This window comes from Zingiber officinale, chromosome 5A (assembly GCF_018446385.1).
Source record: "Zingiber officinale cultivar Zhangliang chromosome 5A, Zo_v1.1, whole genome shotgun sequence".
In the NCBI taxonomy this organism is placed as follows: domain Eukaryota; kingdom Viridiplantae; phylum Streptophyta; class Magnoliopsida; order Zingiberales; family Zingiberaceae; genus Zingiber; species Zingiber officinale.
The window spans coordinates 51,523,194-51,541,804 of NC_055994.1; the positions used below are offsets into that span (position 1 = coordinate 51,523,194).

General features: G+C 39.5%; 1 protein-coding gene across 2 annotated transcripts; it reads right to left on the reverse strand.

Annotated features, from left to right (window-relative positions):
* Window positions 1-13,456: 13,456 nt before the first annotated feature.
* On the reverse strand, window positions 13,457-17,823 carry LOC121982816 (trihelix transcription factor ASR3-like). 2 transcript variants are annotated; one of them, XR_006112270.1, is made up of 4 exons: window positions 16,758-17,823; window positions 16,538-16,585; window positions 14,180-14,529; window positions 13,457-13,581 (listed from the first exon to the last, which is right to left on the reverse strand). XR_006112270.1 is itself a non-coding variant. In XM_042535871.1 (3 exons), the coding sequence occupies exons 1-3, from the start codon at window positions 17,443-17,445 to the stop codon at window positions 14,243-14,245; spliced, it is 1,023 nt and encodes a 340-aa protein (XP_042391805.1). In that variant the 5' UTR covers window positions 17,446-17,822; the 3' UTR covers window positions 13,629-14,242. The 2 variants fall into 2 exon arrangements, 1 of the variants encoding a protein (XP_042391805.1); XM_042535871.1 differs by lacking the exon at window positions 13,457-13,581 and having other exon boundaries at window positions 13,629-14,529; window positions 16,758-17,822.
* Window positions 17,824-18,611: the final 788 nt, after the last annotated feature.

Sequence of the window (18,611 nt, forward strand, 5' to 3'; positions counted from 1 at the left end):
CAGAATTACCTAATTCATTTTGGGGATATGCTTTAAAAACAACAGTGTACATTCTGAATATGGTACCTTCTAAAACAGTTCCTTCTACTCCCATGGAATTATGGAATGAGCGTAAGCCTAGTCTGAATCATATTCAAATATGGGGTAGTCCAGCACATGTGCTGAAGGGAGATACTGACAAGTTGGAATCACGTACAGAAGTTTATCTGTTTGTGGGATATCCTAAGGGAATGAAAGGTGGTTTGTTTTATAATCCTAAAAATCAGAAGATCATTGTTAGCATCAATGCTCGATTTTTAGAAGAAGATTATGTAATGAACCATAAGCCCATGAGCGAAATAGTTCTAGAAGAAATAACAGAGGACACGTCTACTTTAGTACCAACAGTACAAGATGAAGTACCACAAGAAAATGCAACACGTGTCACAGTGTAATATCTAATTACACTATGACTATACCAATGGTTTGTTCCTTTTCATCTTAGTTGTGAGCAACTGTTTATAATTTACAAAGAGATGATAACATGATCTTCTGTGTATGACATCATACACCATGTTATCTACTTTATAAATTAATTGAACAACTATATTTAACAAATAAATATAGACATTTGACCAATGTGATTTTTTTATTTCAAAAATAAATATTTGCAAAAGCTAGGCATTTAGTATACACTCCAATAATCTCCCACTTAAACTAAAAGATTAAGCTGCCATATCTATTGTCATACATCTGATTCCCATCCCTTCCACATGCCGATCAAAAGCATTCGCCAGAAGGGCCTTAGTGAAAGGATCTGCCAGGTTATTTGTTGATGCAATCTTGGCGACGACAACTTCTCCTCACTTGACGATGTCTCGTATCAGGTGGTACTTCCGCTCTATATGTTTACTTGCCTTATGGGCTCGTAGTTCCTTCGAATTTACAACTGCACCGCTATTATCACAATAAATTGTGATGATTTTGGGCAAACTAGGAATCACATCTAAGTCCATTAGAAAGTTCCTGAGCCATACAGCTTCTTTGGCTGCCTCAGAGGCTGCCACATACTCAGCTTCCATGGTTGAGTCTGAAACGCATTTCTGCTTAACACTCCTCCATGCAATGGCTCCACCTCCTAAAGTAAACACATAGCCTGATGTAGACTTACTGTTGTCCCTATCTGATTGGAAATCCGAATCCGTGTAACCTACAGGGAGCAAATCGTCTGCTTGGTAAACTAGCATATAATCTCTAGTCCTTCTCAGGTACTTCAATATATGATTTACAGCAGTCCAATGTCCTTGTCCAGAGTTACTCTGATATCTGCTAACCATGCCCACGGCAAAACAGATATCAGGTCTCGTACACAGCATTGCATACATAAGGCTTCCTACAGCCAGAGCATAAGGAACTGCCTTCATATCCTCCATCTCCTTTGTGTCTTCGGAGACATCTCTTTAGATAAGCCTACTCCATGCCTAAAAGGTAAGAAACCTTTCTTGGAGTTCTGCATGCTAAAACGAGCAAGGATTTGTATCTATATATAAAGCTTGAGATAGGTACAACATTCTTTTCTTGCGATCCCTTATAACTTTGATCCCAAGAATGTGTGCACATTCTCCTAAGTCCTCCATATCAAATTGTTTGGACAACCATACCCTTACGTGTGATAATACCTTGACATTGTTGTCAATTAACAAAATATTATCTACGTATAGTACAAGAAATACCACCACGCTTCCGTTACAATTCTTATATACACAAGACTTATCCGAACACTGAATAAATCCATATGACTGGATTATTTCATTAAACCGGATGTTTCAAGATCTTGAAGCTTGCTTCAGTCCATAAATGGACCGATTGAGCTTGCACACTAGATGCTCTTTGCCTTTTTCAATGAACCCTTTGTTGGAGCAATCCCAATGGTCCGCGGGACCATATGTTTTGGTGTTTGGGAAAAGGGTTAAGTTAAAATTACCCTCGTTATTTGATATGTGTATGTGAGTGTGTAGGTTTGCAGGATACACATGTGATTCAGCTTGATGGCTTCGGGTCTGGTGAAGGATGGAGTATCCGAGGGACCGTGGACAAGGCAGCAAGGACAAGGACAGAGGGAAAGTGACTTCGAGGCATACGCGAAGGATGGCATTGTGGACGAGCCACAGGCTTGGATGCATCCGAGGGACGAGAGCCAAAGGAAGTAGGCTTGAAGGCAAGAGGTCAAGGCTGCAAAGAAGAGTCAAGTGAGTCGTGAGGGTCTGAGTGCTGAGAGAAATGTACTCGGTATGGGAACCCTAGGTATAGGGTTGTACCAGTCGACTGGTACTGGGATCAGTCGACTGGTGGTGAGCACAGAAGCTCTATGTGCTCGAAATGGCTGGGATCAGTCGACTGGTCCTGGGACCAGTCGACTGGTAGATAGTCGTTGGCATGCCGTTGGGCTGGTACCAGTCGACTGGTGCAAGTACAAGTCGACTGGTAATGGGAAAATTAGCTTGCTGATTTCTTCCAAGTTCTATAAGAAGGAGCTTGGGATGACCGGCCAAGGTGACAAAATTAGACTTGGTTAAAGCCTAATTAGTAGTCACCAAAGTGCTCAAGGTCTCTTGTGTCCAAGTGTTCTTGGTTGGTGTTGTGGTGAGGTTTCTCCACCCACAAGGAGTTGCTTGAGTAGCCGGAGTTTGTCGGGGGCTAATCCACCGAAGGATTAGGATCGTCCACCTTACGGACAGCCGTGGAGTAGGAGCATCATCTGCGAACCACGTTACATCGACGTGCATTGGTTTGCTTGTTCTTTTCTTTGTCATTAGATTTTGTATTCGTAATTAGTATTTGTATTTCCGCTTGCGCACTAACGAATACGTAGGAAGCGAGTAATTGGGGGCGCCGTCCATTCAACCCCCCTTCTAGCCGGCCGCAAGATCCTCCAACAAGTGGTATCAGAGCAAGGACGCTCTCTATTGTACTAACTGCCAAGGAGGCAAAAGATGACCGGCTTGATTGAACCGCCAAAGTTTGAAGGCAGAGGCTTATGGTGTTGGTGCGGTTAGCACTAACGATTTAACCCAGGTTTTGATGAATGACAAATAGGTTAAGTTAGGTTTGTCGTTATCTAATGCTTTGATCGAGTATGCAGGCTAAGTCCAAACAGGTCGACGGGCTGACCGGATGTCTGGCACGAAGTCCAAGCGGGTCGACGGGCTGACCGGACGCTTGGCGAGAAGTCCAGCTAGGTCGACGGACTGACCAGATAGCTGGCACGAAGTCCAAGCGGGTCGACGGGCTGACCGGATAGTTGGCACAAAGTCCAGACGGGTCGAAGGGCTGACCGAACGTCTGGCAGGTAAGTAAAGGTAAGTCACTGGAGGAGAGTGACTGTGAGGATGCATCCCAGTTAAGGGACAGTAGGCGTCGGTCCAGTTTAGGTCCATTTTGGATCCCTAAATTGAGACCCTGACTAGGTTCTGGTCTCGGGAAGATAGGACCTAACTCATAAATCTATATAAAATGTCTATACATATATTTTTCTAACTCTATTTTGTAGATACAAATGTAGAGCTTCAAATTCTGCACGTGTAGCAACTGACAGAGCTTGATTCCAAGTTCGGAGTCAAAAGTTATGACATTCGGAAGATGACTGTGTCAAACAAGTAGTTGGAGACGACTCGGATCAGCCAGATTCGAACTCTCCTCATCTGATCCGAATTTTTGGGATCTGATAAGCTCTGGAGACCCCTCCAAAGGGATATAAAAGGAGGGGGTGAGCAAGCTTCAAGGACACAACTCTCAGAACGAAGAATCTGCTTCCTTGTGCTCCTGCTGCGCTGCGATCTCCGACAAGCTTTTCCTTTCTGTTTTAAGTCTTTTTATTGTCGGTAATTTTTCCTTATTAGCAATATTGCACTTAACTTGTAATCTATATTTCAAATTGCTAGTGAATTGCCCAACGAAAGTACTCACGGAGTACGAGCCTTCGAGTAGGAGTCGTTACAGGCTTCGAACGAAGTAAATCCACTGTGTTCAATTTTCTTATTCCGCTGCGTTTATACTCGTTATTTTTCGAATCGATATTCACCCCCCCCCCTCTATCGACGTTTCACGATCCAACAAGTGGTATCAGAGCGGGTACCGCTCTGATTTGGTGCAACCACCAATCAGACAGGGGGTGAAAATTTCCTTTTAATTTCAGTTTTTTCGCATAAGTCCAAACTAGTATCATTACTTATTTTGGATATTTTCTTTCGTTGCAATTAAGACTAAATTAGTGCAACACCAACTTAGTTCATTTTGGTTAAACTCTTCCCGCACTGCTAATCCAAGACGAAGTCTTGGGATATTTTTTTTTCTTAATTTCGTGTGTGCAGATTAACATGTCTCAATTAGAAGGCTTCAGCACAGTACGTCCTCCCCTATTCAACGGGGACGACTTTTCGTACTGGAAGAAAAGAATGGAGGTTTACCTGAAGATAGACTACGACCAGTGGTTCAGCGTCATAAAAGCCTACAGACCTCCAGTCGACAACTCCGGAAATCCACTAGACCCGGAACAGTGGACTCCGGACATGAGGAAAAAGGCATCGACTGAGAACAAAGCAATTAACACGCTACACTACGGTCTAACACGAGAAGAACTGAACCGGGTTGTACCACATCAGAACGCGAAGGAGCTTTGGGACAAATTGATCGAGCTGCACGAAGGAACGAGCGACGCGAAGGTAACAAAAAGAGACTTACTTTTAAATAGAATTTTTAATATAAAAATACAGGAAGGATAAACGGCAAGTCAGCTCCACGCGAGGATCAAGGACATCCTCAACGGACTCCACGCGATAGGCCACCAGATGGAAACAGAGACTTAATAAGGTACGCACTAAATGCTTTTCCACGTAATAGTTTGTGGGCATCGATCGTAGATGCCTACAAAATTTCCAAAAATTTATCTAAATTAAAGTTAGACGAGCTTTTTTGTGAGTTAGAACTGCATGAACAAACTAATGCTAGAGCCGAGAAAGGTGTTGCTTTATTTGCAGGATCCTCCAAAGAAAAGAAGAGCAAGCCTGAATCTGAAGAAGATTCTGACCAGATTCCGAAGACGAAGAATACCTGGTGAACTTGGTAAGAAAAATGTTCACCAGGAGAAAAAGGAGCTTCAGCCAGAAGGATCTTCAAAAGATCAGTTCTCCCACGGAACAAAAGAACGTGACCTGCTTCGGATGTAACAAGAAGGGGCACTACAAGAACGAGTGCCCGAGACTAAAGAATGACAAACCGAAGCCGACCAAAAGGAAGGCTCTCAAAGCGACGTGGGACGACTCCTCCTCGGACGAATCGGAGGTAGAAGATCAGAAGCACCAGAGCCACCTCGCGCTGATGGCCCGCGAAGCTGAATCGGAAGACGAATCGGAAGACGGGTCCAAACCCGAATCGAGTCACGAGTTCGTACTCGTTTCCAAAGGCTCGGAAGAGGTATATTTCGATTTAAACAAAAAAATTTTTAGAATTATTTCCTGCTTAAATAATAAATTAGTTAAAAGAGAAAATGAAAACAAATCACTCCTTGAGGAAAATCAAGACCTCAAGGAACAAATCAAAAATTCAAATCTAACTCAAGATCTAACACTTGAGGAGGAGAATTTATCATTAAAAAATGATATTAACAATTTAAAAGAGATGTTAGAAAAATTCACTACAAGATCAAAAAATCTAGACTTAATCCTGAATAATCAAAAGGCGTGTTATAATAAAATCGGACTCGGATATAAGTCAAACTCAAATAAAACCTTTAAATCATTAATAACCCAATTCAAACCAACACGTAAAGCTTGGGTCCCGAAAGCGTGCTTAACCACGCAAGTAGGACTTAATCAACTTTACATACCTAAAGATAAAATATATTATATAAAATCTGATAAAGAAAATCAAAAATCAAAATACAAACTTAAATCAAAAAATTCAAAATCTGAACATTTTAAAACTCAACAACATATAAATTATCACCAAGTTAATTATAACTATAAAAGAAATAGACATAAACCTAAATCAAAAAGGTTAAATTGAAGGCCAATAATTCAGGGGAGGCTCCAGAATAGCTGGCATCTCCAAAACTAACATACCCGACAGGGTAACCCAAACAAACTAACCCGGCAGGGTGATTAGGATTAGTTAAAAAGGGACCAGGTTTAACTTGAATCATGGTACTGGTGAAGTTTTTGGATGATAGTACGTTAGGGAAGCTTGGGCATCGCATGTCTAGAAAGATATGGCTTCGATCTGGTGCATTTGGCCAAGTGGAACTGACTGAAGCTACCCTTAAATGGATCCTAACTAGTTAGACCAAGGTTTAGTACTAAGCTCCGTGGATAGGACTATTCGGAAAACTTTGACGGCATGGTTACTCTAATGATGTCCAGATGACTCACCAGAGCCCAGAGGTTTATCTGAAGAATGCCTATTTGTTGAGACCAAAGTTAAACCTGAATCTAACACAAATTAAACCAAACTCTATAATCAAATCAACTTCATCTCACAAAATTATAGGATTCCCTGATTGATAATTTAGATCGGGTGAGATGAATAAGGTTTAAATTAATTTTTAAATTTAAATTTTAAATTAAAATTTGAAATAATTTAAATCTCGAATTAATTAAATTTCGAATTAATTTAAATTTTAAATTAAATTTTGAATTAATTGAATCTCGAATTATTTTAAATTTTGAATTCAAAATTTTAATCTTAAACTTAAAAATTAATTTCAAAATTTTAATTCTAAACTTAATTTCAAAGTTTTAATTTTAAACTTAAAAATTAATTTCAAAATTTTAATTTTAAACTTAAAAATTAATTAAGTTTTAATTTTAAACTTAAAAATTAATTTTATAATTTTATTTATGCAAAATACGAACCCCGACTACGATCGATAATCATCCTGGTCGGTCTAGAAGCTGGCATCACTGTAACCCTTTATAGCTAGCTCATCATTATCTCCATATATCAAGAAATATTCTTTAGTCCTTCTTAAGTACTTAAGAATATCCTTGACCGCTATCCAGTGACTTTCACCTAGATCTGACTAGTATCTGCTCGTCATGCTCAAAGCATACGAGACGTCAGGACGAGTACATAGCATGGCGTACATGATAGATCCTATGGCTGAGGCATAAGAGATCTGATCCATGCGGTCTCTCTCCTCTCTAGAAGAGGAACCTTGAGTCTTCGAAAGACTCACGCCATGTGACATCGGCAGAAATCCTTTCTTGGAGTTCTGCATGACAAACCGAAGGAGTACCTTGTCAATGTATGTACTCTCTGACTTAGGCCAAGCAATCTCTTAGATTTATCTCTATAGATCTGTATCCCTAGAATGCGGGATGCCTCACCTAAGTCCTTCATTGAGAAACATGTCCCTAGCCAAGTCTTGACAGACTGTAGCAAAGAGATGTCTTTCCCAATGAGCAGTATGTCATCCACATACAATATGAAGAAGACAACTATGTCCCCTACAACCTTCTTGTAGACACAAGGCTCATCTTCATTCTTGATGAAACCAAACTATTTTATTGCATCATCGAATCGAAGATTCCAGCTCCGAGAAGCTTGCTTTAGTCCATAAATGGACTTATGCAGCTTGCATACTCTGCTAGTATGCTGTGGATCTACAAAACCCTCAGATTGTGTCATGTACACATCCTCGAGCAGGTTTCCATTCAGAAACGTGGTTTTGACATCCATCTGCCATATCTCATAGTCATGGTATGCTGCAATAGCAAGTATGATCCGAATGGACTTAAACATCACAACTGGAGAAAAGGTTTCATCATAGTCAATACAATGAATCTGCTTGAAACCTTTAGCTACCAAACGACCCTTATAGATAAGTCCATCCATGTCAATCTTTCTCTTAAAGACCCACTTACACCATATGGGTTTTATCCCTTCAGGTGGATCAACCAAAGTCCATACTTGGTTGGTGTACATGGATTCAATTTCGGATCTCATGGCCTCTAGCCATTTCTCGAAATCTGGTCTCATCACAGCTTCCTGATAGGTAGTAGGCTCATCCTCTATGAGCACAACGTCATCATGGTTAGACAAGAGAAATGAGTATCTCTCAGGCTGACGACGTACCCTATCAGACCTGCGAAGGGGTATGTCTACTTGAACTGGATGTTGTTCCTCAACTCTTTGTGGAACAACATCATCCACAACACTTTGTGGTTCCAATTCAATTTCCATCGAGGCTTTAGTGTTATGGTCCGCATCTTGAACTTCTTCAAGATCGAATGTACTCCCACTAGTCTTTCTAGAAACAAAATCCCTTTCTAGAAAGATCCCAGTCTTTGCCACAACTACGTTGTGCTGACTGAGAATGTAGAAGTAATATCCCTTAGTTTCCTTGGGATATCCAATAAAGTAGCACTTGTCGGATTTGGATCCTAATTTGTCTGAGACTTGACGTCGAACGTAAGCCTCACAACCCTAAATCCTCATAAAAGACACCTGGGCATCTCTCCCAGTCCATATCCTATATGGTGTCTTTATCACGGCCTTGGATGGAACTCGATTGAGTATAAAAGCTGCCGTATCTAAAGCATAGCCCCAAAGGAATGTCGGAAGATCTGTGTGACTCATCATAGATCGTACCATATCTAATAAGGTACGATTCCTCCTTTCGGATACACCATTCCACTGTGGTGTTCCAGGAGGAGTGAGTTGGGATAGAATCTCACACTCAGCTAGATAGTCACGAAACTCATGGCTAAGGTATTCTCCACCTCGATCTGATCGAAGTATCTTAATACTCTTGTCAAGCTGGTTTTGTACTTCATTCTTGAATTCTTTAAACTTTTCAAAGGATTCAGACTTATGTGCCATCAAGTACACATAACCATATCTACAGAAGTCATCAGTAAATGTGATGAAGTACTAATAACCGCGTCTAGCAGCGACATTGAAAGGGCCACATACATCACTATGTATAAGACCTAACAAGTCAGTCGCTCTCTCACTGTGCCCACTAAAGGGAGTCTTGGTCATCTTGCCTAGTAGGCATGACTCGCACGTCTCATAAGATTCAAAATCAAATGAGTCCAGCAAACCATCCTTATAGAGCTAGGATAAGCGCTTGTCATTTATATGACCTAAGCGACAGTGCCAAAGATAGGTTTGATTCAAGTTATTTGACTTGAACCTCTTGTTATTTATGTTATAGATAGGGCTTTCAAGGTCTAGAATGTAGAGTCCGTTCATCAGAGGTGCACTACAATAGAACATATCTTTTAAATAAACAGAACAACATTTGTCCTTAATTATAAAAGAGAAATCTTTCTTGTCCAAACAAGAAACTGAAATTATATTCTTAGTTAAAGCAGGCACATAACAACAATCATCCAACTCTAGTACAAGCCCAGAGGGTAGAGATAGATAGTAAGTTCCTACAGCAACAGCAACAACTCGTGCTCCATTGCCTACTCGTAGGTCTATCTCGTCCTTCGTCAATGCTCTGCTATTTCTCAATGCTTGTACATTAGTACAAATGTGAGAAGCACATCCGGTATCTAATACCCACGATGAAGAAATAGAGAGGTTGACTTCTATAACATTTATACTTGAAGTAGAAATCTTATTTCTCTTCTTCTTAAGATCTTCCAAGTATCCTGTGCAGTTCCTCTTCTAGTGCCCTGCTTGTCCTTAATATAGTTGACGAAGATGTTCAACCATATCATAAGCACCCATCAACTCGTGTTGCTTCTGAAGCTCAGAGTTCATGGTCGCGAGCATAAGACAGGACACATCTAATGCGTCATCTTGATGCATCTTATAAGCATCTTTGTCAGCTCGCGTGGCATTGGCAGGAGGAGACTCCGGAATGGGCTGCTCCAGAACGTACAGTTTACGTTCTTGGGTGAGAACTATTCTCAGATTCCCGTACCAGTCCAGGAAATTAGCTCCGTTGAGCTTGTCCTTCATAAGGACAAAACGCAGGGAGAAAGAGTTCGTATTCGACGTCATGGTAATCTACAACAGAAATTAAAGCAGAAAGTAAATATCATATTCCTTTTATCATTTAATTAGGCCTTTAACTAAATGATGCTCCCACTGAATTATATAATTTTTGTAGAATCAAGTGAGTGATGTGGTCAAACCACACTTACTAGATTCTTAACCAACTAGCTATAATTCGTGTGGGACAAGATCCACATCATACTACGCCTTGAGTTAGCTTTGGCTAAATCGCCCAAGACTTAGTATGATCGGTAGGTAACAATTTACTAATTACATCACTATGCAACTCTTGTTTATAGGATCATTATCCGCAGTTATATTAAAACTTGAGTTTTACTCGATCCAACCAAGTTAACTAGTTACTCAATCTAATTGAGTTGTACTCACCCATGCGTTGATAGGCGGGACCAAGATTGTCCCTCCGTACCCTACCAAGATAATATGTGTTGCTCTGCTTTGGCAGATTCAACAACACATGTGATCGAGGTAGTGATAGGTATCACGGCACGGTAGGCATTAGAGTTGATGCGATTGAGATCTAATCTAATCGAGAGGGTGCATCTTGTACATGATTTAGATCTAATCTAATCGTTAGGCACTAATTAATTACTAATCATGCATCACATACACACAAGCAATTAATTAAATTAATTTAATTTATGATTAGTCATGGCCCTACTACGATCTTCTCAAGCCAATGAGAAGATCGAATGGTCAACCTAGGGTCAACAGCTTCTCAAGCTCCTCCCTTTGACCACCTTGTGTTGCTCGCGCCCTCCTCGCAACTCTGTCTCGAGTGGACCTTCCACGACTCCAATTTTGTACATTACAATTTTGAAACTCGAGTTACATTCGAGTCTAAACTAATTTACAACAAGAATAAATGGAGAAAGGCACGACGCGCAGGTCGCGTATCAAATATGCAGCACACACAACACAAATTACGGCGCGCAGGCCGTAATATGAATTACAACACAAATCCAATCAGATTGGGTCTTTTTGTGCCATGACTATCACAAATTATACATAATTCTAAATTATGTAATTTTCATAATTTTCTGTAATTTTAATACTAATTTTTATAATTTTTACGAGTAAAATTTCCAAGCGGTCCCGTTTAGCGGTTTTCGGGCGCAATCGCGGAACGAATCCCCTTGCGGGGCCAGGGGCAGTGCCCCTACCTGCGATCTAACCATCGCGAGGGTTCCTTAGCGATCCTACAGTGCTTTAGCCTGCTGTCCCAAAAAGTTTTGGGGCGAAACCTTGCCGTTTCGGAAAAATCTTCTCGGTAGTCGAACCCTACAAGTGTCGAAACACTTGTGCTTCGCTTCTACAAGAAAATTACCCATAAAAACCATAAAATACTTAAAATTACATAATGTTACAGAATCTATATTTTTCATAAAAATACAAACTAAACTCGTACAAGTCTTCGCACGTGGCTCTGATACCACTGTTGGATTTTTCGGGCCGCGAAAACCGCTTTTTCGCGTCGCGGAATCCCCGAAACCCCGCCACCGGATCCGTGCGAAGAATAAAAGTTCGAAAAACTACGAGTACGAGTTTACCAACCTATAGATCTACACTAGAACTATATGTTAAAGAGTTTTACCCTCGTAGCGTGCCCTTCGCGAGTCCCGCTTGTCCAAGGAGATGTCGGATCTCAAGTTGTCAAGGTAGACAACTCTCTATGCGTATCTACACGAACTAATTAGGTGGAGAAGACCAAACAATAGGTGTGCTAGCACCTAGGTGGTTCGGCCAAGGAGAAGAGGGAGAGGAGAAGGAGAGCTTGAGGAAGAAGATGATATAATTGGCTTGAATGAAAAATGAATTTCATTCACACTCAAAAGTGGCCGGCCACATTAAGGAGTGTAACTCTTTTTCATTAAATGTGGAGGTCATTAAAGAGAGGACTTGTAACCTCCATGAGGTGGCACACACATGTGCCAACTATGATGATGTGACACATCATCATTAGTCCTCCTAATGCCAACTCACAAATGAGGTGGCAAATAGTTAAGTCAAACTTGACTCTTCCTCTTCCTCTCAAGTCAAGTCAAACTTGACTTAATCTCTCTCATGGTTGATCTAATCCAACCATTTAATTCAAGCCAAATTAATATAATGAATCTAATTCATTTAATTAAATTGATTCAATGAGTCATAATCTAAATTAGACTCATTAAACACATGAATCAACTTGAGTCCAACTCAATTAGCCCAATTAGGATTACTCTTAATCCAATTTAATTCATCACATGAATCTAATCCTCTTGGTTCATCATATGAACCTAATCTCCATCTAATTGTCCTTTGTGTGTGACTCTATAGGTTCTTGTAACGTTGGCAATGCCCCTAAACCCATTTAGAAGCATAAGTAATGAGCGGTATCTAGCAACACATCATTACTACCCAAGTTACAAGAATGTTGAGATCCAACATCACCTTGTGACTACTAATTGTGACTCCTCACAATATATGACAAGTGTCATTCTATCTTAGACATCTAGATTGATCAATGTGAGGTATAGACCGTGTCATCCTCTGACCAATCTAAATCTTGAACTCCAAGTAGACTCACTCAATCAAATGGGCTCAATATCTCATATTGACTCATTTGGGCATGGCCATGCACTTCGTGGTCTCACTCTATCAAGAATATCGATGTCGCTCTCGTCATATAGGAGGGATAGATCCCATCTACATCACTCACATCCCTCTGCATAATTCGTTACATACCCAGTAATCGCCTTTATAGTCCACCCAGTTACGGGTGACGTTTGACGAAGCCAAAGTACGTAACTCCTTATGTAGGGATCCATGGTGACTTCAGGTCCAAGGACTAGTAGTCATACTAATAGCCACATGAGAAAGTATATGACACTCATATAACGATGAATGATACTTTCTCATGGCGGGTCATTCAGTATACATTCTCTAATACATACCCATGTGTCAACTTGATATCTCTATATCCATGACTTGTAAGATCAAGTCATCGAGTTGACTTACATGCTAGTCTTATTGCATTAACATTGTCCCTGAATGTTAATACTCGACTAGGAATGATTAAAAGTAGTGTTCCCTATATCATCTCACTATCGATTCAACCAATCGATTGATATAGGTAAGAACCTTCTACTCAAGGACGTTATTATACTTAGTTTATTTAGCACCAATATAAATAAGTATAATAACCAAAATAAATACCTTTATTTATATAAGAATATAATACAATAAGTATATAATATAATTATCAAATGATTAATTTTAGAACTCTAACAAGGCATTACATGATAAAGTTTACGCATACTTGGTTTGGGTCAAATGCACTGTACGTGACATGCTCTCGGTGTTATGCGCCATGAACCTCCATGCGGCACATATAGGCAGGCATGATACACATGTTAAAGAAAATTAATGTGACACATGAGACACAATATAGGTGAAAAAAATAATTATAATACTGTGGGTACGCAAAAAGTTTGTATACAGATTTTTTACACCGTTTATATTTAATCTAAAACAATGTACGTACTTCCTGAGCTAAACCACTGGATGCACTTGCAGGCAGTCGAATAACAAATATTCCTGTGAGAAATTATAACAATTAACAATAATAATACTGCAGTTAAAGAACAACAATTTCCATGAAAAAAATATGACTGCAGTCAAAGTACAGATATTATTGTGAGAAAATAAAGCACTACTAAAGTAAATCTGACTACACTGAGATCTGGATCATCAAGCTTGCAAGTAAGAATGCATATTTGGTTTTGACTTGGTTGTTGCCAATCTCATGTGAGACTTATCATTCTCGAAGAAGGATTCTTTTATCCAAGGCAAATAATTAGCAGCTCTAATCAGATGGTAGAATGTTTCTTTCTACACGCACCAACCTATTGTAAAAGTTTAGTTGCTTTAACCTGTTATTGCTTAACAATTACAATTGAAAGCTTTATCAAATAGCATTAATCCATCCGCATGAGTTGGTATTCCTATTAACTTTCTATTCCTGCTACTTTAAAATTATAAGACAAATAAGGAATGACTGTCAAAACTCAGCTATCGCCCTATTTTAAAAAACCTATCCCTCTAAAAAGAAAAAAGAAAGAGAGAGTACTTTACATTGAAATATCTAATTCACAAGCTTCTTTATCCTAACACCAGGAATGTTATCTGAATTCACCTCCATTAAGATCTTCAAAGTTATGAATCATTGGATGACCGTGTTCAAATAACTTTGGCCGATCTATAACTTGTCAGCTATCTTGCCAAGAGCATCAGCTAGTTTGCCAAGAACAATGAGCAAGCCATTAGTTTGATCTTTCCTCTCATCTCTATCCAATTGGCAATTGAGATTTTGCACTTCTAGTTGTGCTATCATCATTCTACTGTTTCTGTCTAAAATTTCAATCAGTCTTGTCTGAAGATCATTGTCTTCAGCTCCTTCTGGTGATGTTCGCCTTCGCTTTTGTCCTTCGTGTGACGTGGAGCCCTTTCCAAGGTCTTGAGCATGTTGTTTGTCTTTTGCCATACCTGTGTACATTAAACTAATTAACCAAAATAGAAGTTTCAAATAACCTACTTTGAAAAACAGTAAAACCTCCTTGTCTATTTTTCACTTCACTTCACTATGGCTTTGAATTTGTATATTAGTAAAGCTTCAATTCAATAGAACCATTTCAATCCTTCCACCAAACAATATTCTATTAGTAAAGACTTGGTTATCCCTCAAATGCATTACAAAGGCAATTATTTGATTTGATAAACATTGACACATAAAAAGTGAAGAATAATGTAAACCATAGTGTCATAACAAGATGATAGGAAGCTGAATAGATTTAGTGTCTCTCAGCTTTATCCTTAAGAACTAAAATTATCCTGTTCACCAATTCATTTCTCCGAGCAAGAGCAGAAAAACATGATACAATGACAAATGTGATGAGAATCATCATCATGTTTGTCCAACTATTTGGAGTTAGATATATGAATCTTTCCTCCACTATGCTCTTCATATTCACAAGTTTAATAAATTTTGATGTTATGGAACACAATCCTCAATTGAAGATTTTGAAAAATTGAATGAGAATACAAATAAAAAAAAAAGAAGTCGTTCTTTTTGATCAATCTAGGAGTATCAGGGATGAGCTATAGTTACTGATAAACGGAATAGCTCACCGGACCAAAAAAGGTACTAGACAGATAATAGACAAATTAAAACTTATTCAGCCAGTCTAGTGGGTCATCATTTTTGGTTCCAAAATCATGCAAAGTTTCTCATGATGCTTGACCAGTAGAGAATTTGTCTGCAGAAAGAAGGAAATGCTGCAGAGATATGCAATGACATGTAAGCTGCACCAGAATAAACATACTTATTAAAAGTAGATTGAAATCTTATAGAAAATAGTCTTCACCATCTTTTAACAAAAGAACTTCGCCATTGACTTATAGCAAAAGAAATTTGCATGACCAGATTGTTAAGTTAAAAGTGTAGGGTGGAAATGGGTATTCTGATTAAGTACTACTATTCAACATGTATTTTAAATCACCATTAGCAGTCTATAGAATTTTAAATAGGCAACTTGACATACAGTTCCATATCTCTTCCCATTAAGGGCAAACTTAAGAAACAGAACTACTTGACTCTGTATGGTATTAAAAAGAGAGTAAAAATAAAGTTATGTCAGACAATTAATAAAAAGAGAGTAACCACCCAAAATCTAACCAATGTTTTGAAAATCGGACCGGTCATTGAACCGGTGAGGTGATCGGGTTGAGATTTTTGAGGTTCGACCGATTGAACCGGTGGTTCAATCATTTTTTTTTTTAATTATATATATATATATATATATATATATATATATATATATATATATATATAAATCATACTTCAATAATTAAAAATCATGATGACAAAAAGTGGATAATTAAAAATCATGCTATATATATATATATATTTATTATGCTTCAATAATTAAAAATTATACTTCAATCCTGATTGAACCGGCGGTTTTGATCGGTTTTAAGAGGTTTTGACTGATTTTTTTATTTTTTTCGACTTTGATGGTTGACCAGACCGGATCAAGGACCGGTTCAAGGTTCGGTCGGTCGGACCGGCCGTCCGGTCTGATTTTCTGAACACTGAATCTAACTTCGTTTTGCGTTGCATTACTAAAAGAAAATAGTTTTTTTTCCATCTCTCCAACTCTGCTTCATGTTATCTATCATTTCTCTATCATCAATATTAGAAAAATATTATTATCTGATGAGAAGAAAATTGATTTATGTGACTAAAGATATTTGAAGAGACAAAATAAAATTGAATTAGTATCCCGTGGAATTCTAGCAGTTTCTCTATCATCAATATTAGAAAAATATTATTATCTGATGAGAAGAAAATTGATTTATGTGACTAAAGATATTTGAAGAGACAAAATAAAATTGAATTAGTGTCCCGTGGAATTCTAGCAGTTTAATATTTTGGAAGTGGTCGAGGAGTGAAAAATATCATATGATTTATTGTGAAATTTGAAAAAATTATTACCTTCACAAAAATCAAATCTGTCTTGTCTAGGTGTTTCTCCGTTCTTCTCTGTAGGGGAAAGAAATATCAATTACACAAAACTTTAGAGGGAGGGAGAAAAACAAACTGAACTTTTGTGGGAGTAAACAGAAATTTGATCAAAATTAGGGACAATTAATCAAGTAATTTTGATAGCCTGAATTGAATCCTTAGCCAGGATAAAAAAACAAGAGAGGTTGACCTGTTATTGGGACAGCTGTTACAGGCTGCGGTGGCGGCAGCGGATCATCTTCCTCCTCCTCGACCTCTTTCTCCTCTTCGAAGTCAGAGAACAATCCATCCTCGGCCGCCGTCCGCCCGCTATCAAACACGGCCACTTCTACCTCGGCCGGTGGCGGCGTCAGCCCACCCCCTTTCCTCCCACCTTCCTCTTCGGCCGCAAGCTTTGCTTCCGCTTCCGGTTCCAATTCCGGCAAGGCCGCCCCATCAAGGATGTCATACACCTCCCGGTCAAAGAACCCCGGCAGCCTCCACTCCCTCCTCAGATCGTTCCTCATCGTCCAAAACGACTCCTTTCCCTTCGCCTCCCACTCTTTGATCTTCTTGAAGTCGCCGGCGAGGTTGCTCCACCGTTTACGGCACTGCACCGCACCCCGATTCACCCCGTTCCGCCGGCAGTACGACGAGATCGACGCCCACTTAGGCTCCACCAGCCCGGCCGCCGCCGTTCCCTCCTCCCCAACTACCCCTACGCCGCCGCCCCGCCCCCGCACCCTCCCGCGGCTCTCCACCGCACGCTTCCCCCTTATCAGTACCAGTATTTCCTGCCTACTCCACCGCGGCAGCCGCGGCAGGCGCCCTGCTCCCAGCCCGCTGCCCCCGCCTCTGTCGTGGCCGTTGGAACCCTCTGCTTCGACGGCGCTCGCCATCGGCGCAGCGCAACGCAGCTGATGAGAGCCGCCACGATCACGGCAGCCCCGTAAACCCACGTAAATATTTAACGGTGCAGTAACGGAATCAGGAGGGCACCGTCGCTTCGACGGTTACCCTTCTTTCTCAAAATTCTCAAACAGACGTAAACTGGGTGAGGTTCTTGATTAGGTTCGATTATCATCCCACCCTCCAACCCCTATCCACTTCACGGCACCTTTATCAAATACAGGGCTACATAATTCTAAACCATAGACGTATCGACACATTAATAAATGGCGTGGTCATATTAACCAAGCGAGGACAATTAATCAAGGGAAAGGGAAAGCAAAGAGACATCCCTTTACCCTGCGTTGTTCAATTCTCCTAATGCAACCTCGTCGTTCGGCCCTTCTTTTTTAAGATGTATTGCACATCCATTGTATTGTGTGGCATGTGGTAATTCTAACCATCGTGCTCATCTTTTCTAACAATATGTGGCTCTTCATTAAGATTAAGTCCTTTTCTTACTGGTTGCATTCGCTTACTCTTCCTCTTCACTATTGGTATAAAATTGCATGATTACTATCCTAAATTTATCAAGGATAATCCCAGTACCTAAATTGCATTAGGTTATAGGAAAAAAAACAATCATGGGAATAGAAATATACTTTAGTTGATTTTTTTTATCAAACACAATTAAAATTATCTCATATAAATACTGATTTTTTTTAAAAAAAATTCCCTGTAGTTACTGATTTCAGCTCAATGGAAAATTACTCATGATAGAGGTAAAGGTCAGAATAAAGAGTTCACTACCGTACCAGCGTATAAAAACTCAGAATAATAATTTTCTATCATATCAGGATAGAGTAGCAATAATATTCCTACCTCATCAGAGTCAGAAATAAAGATTTAAAATTTCGATAAATATTAGTCTTCCTAAAGGTAAGGTAACGAATTTACTCATTGTATCAATATTTGAAAACTTAGAATAATAGTTTTCCACCATATCAGGAGAAAGTAGTGGTTATAACCTCACCTCATTAGGATCAGAATTAGAGATTCAAAGTTTATGCTAGTATTTGCCCTCTAGACTTAACCCTATATAAGGTCAAAACAACATATTCACCCACCGTACCAAGTTCTAAAAAATCAGAATAATGATTTCCCACCGTATTAGGGC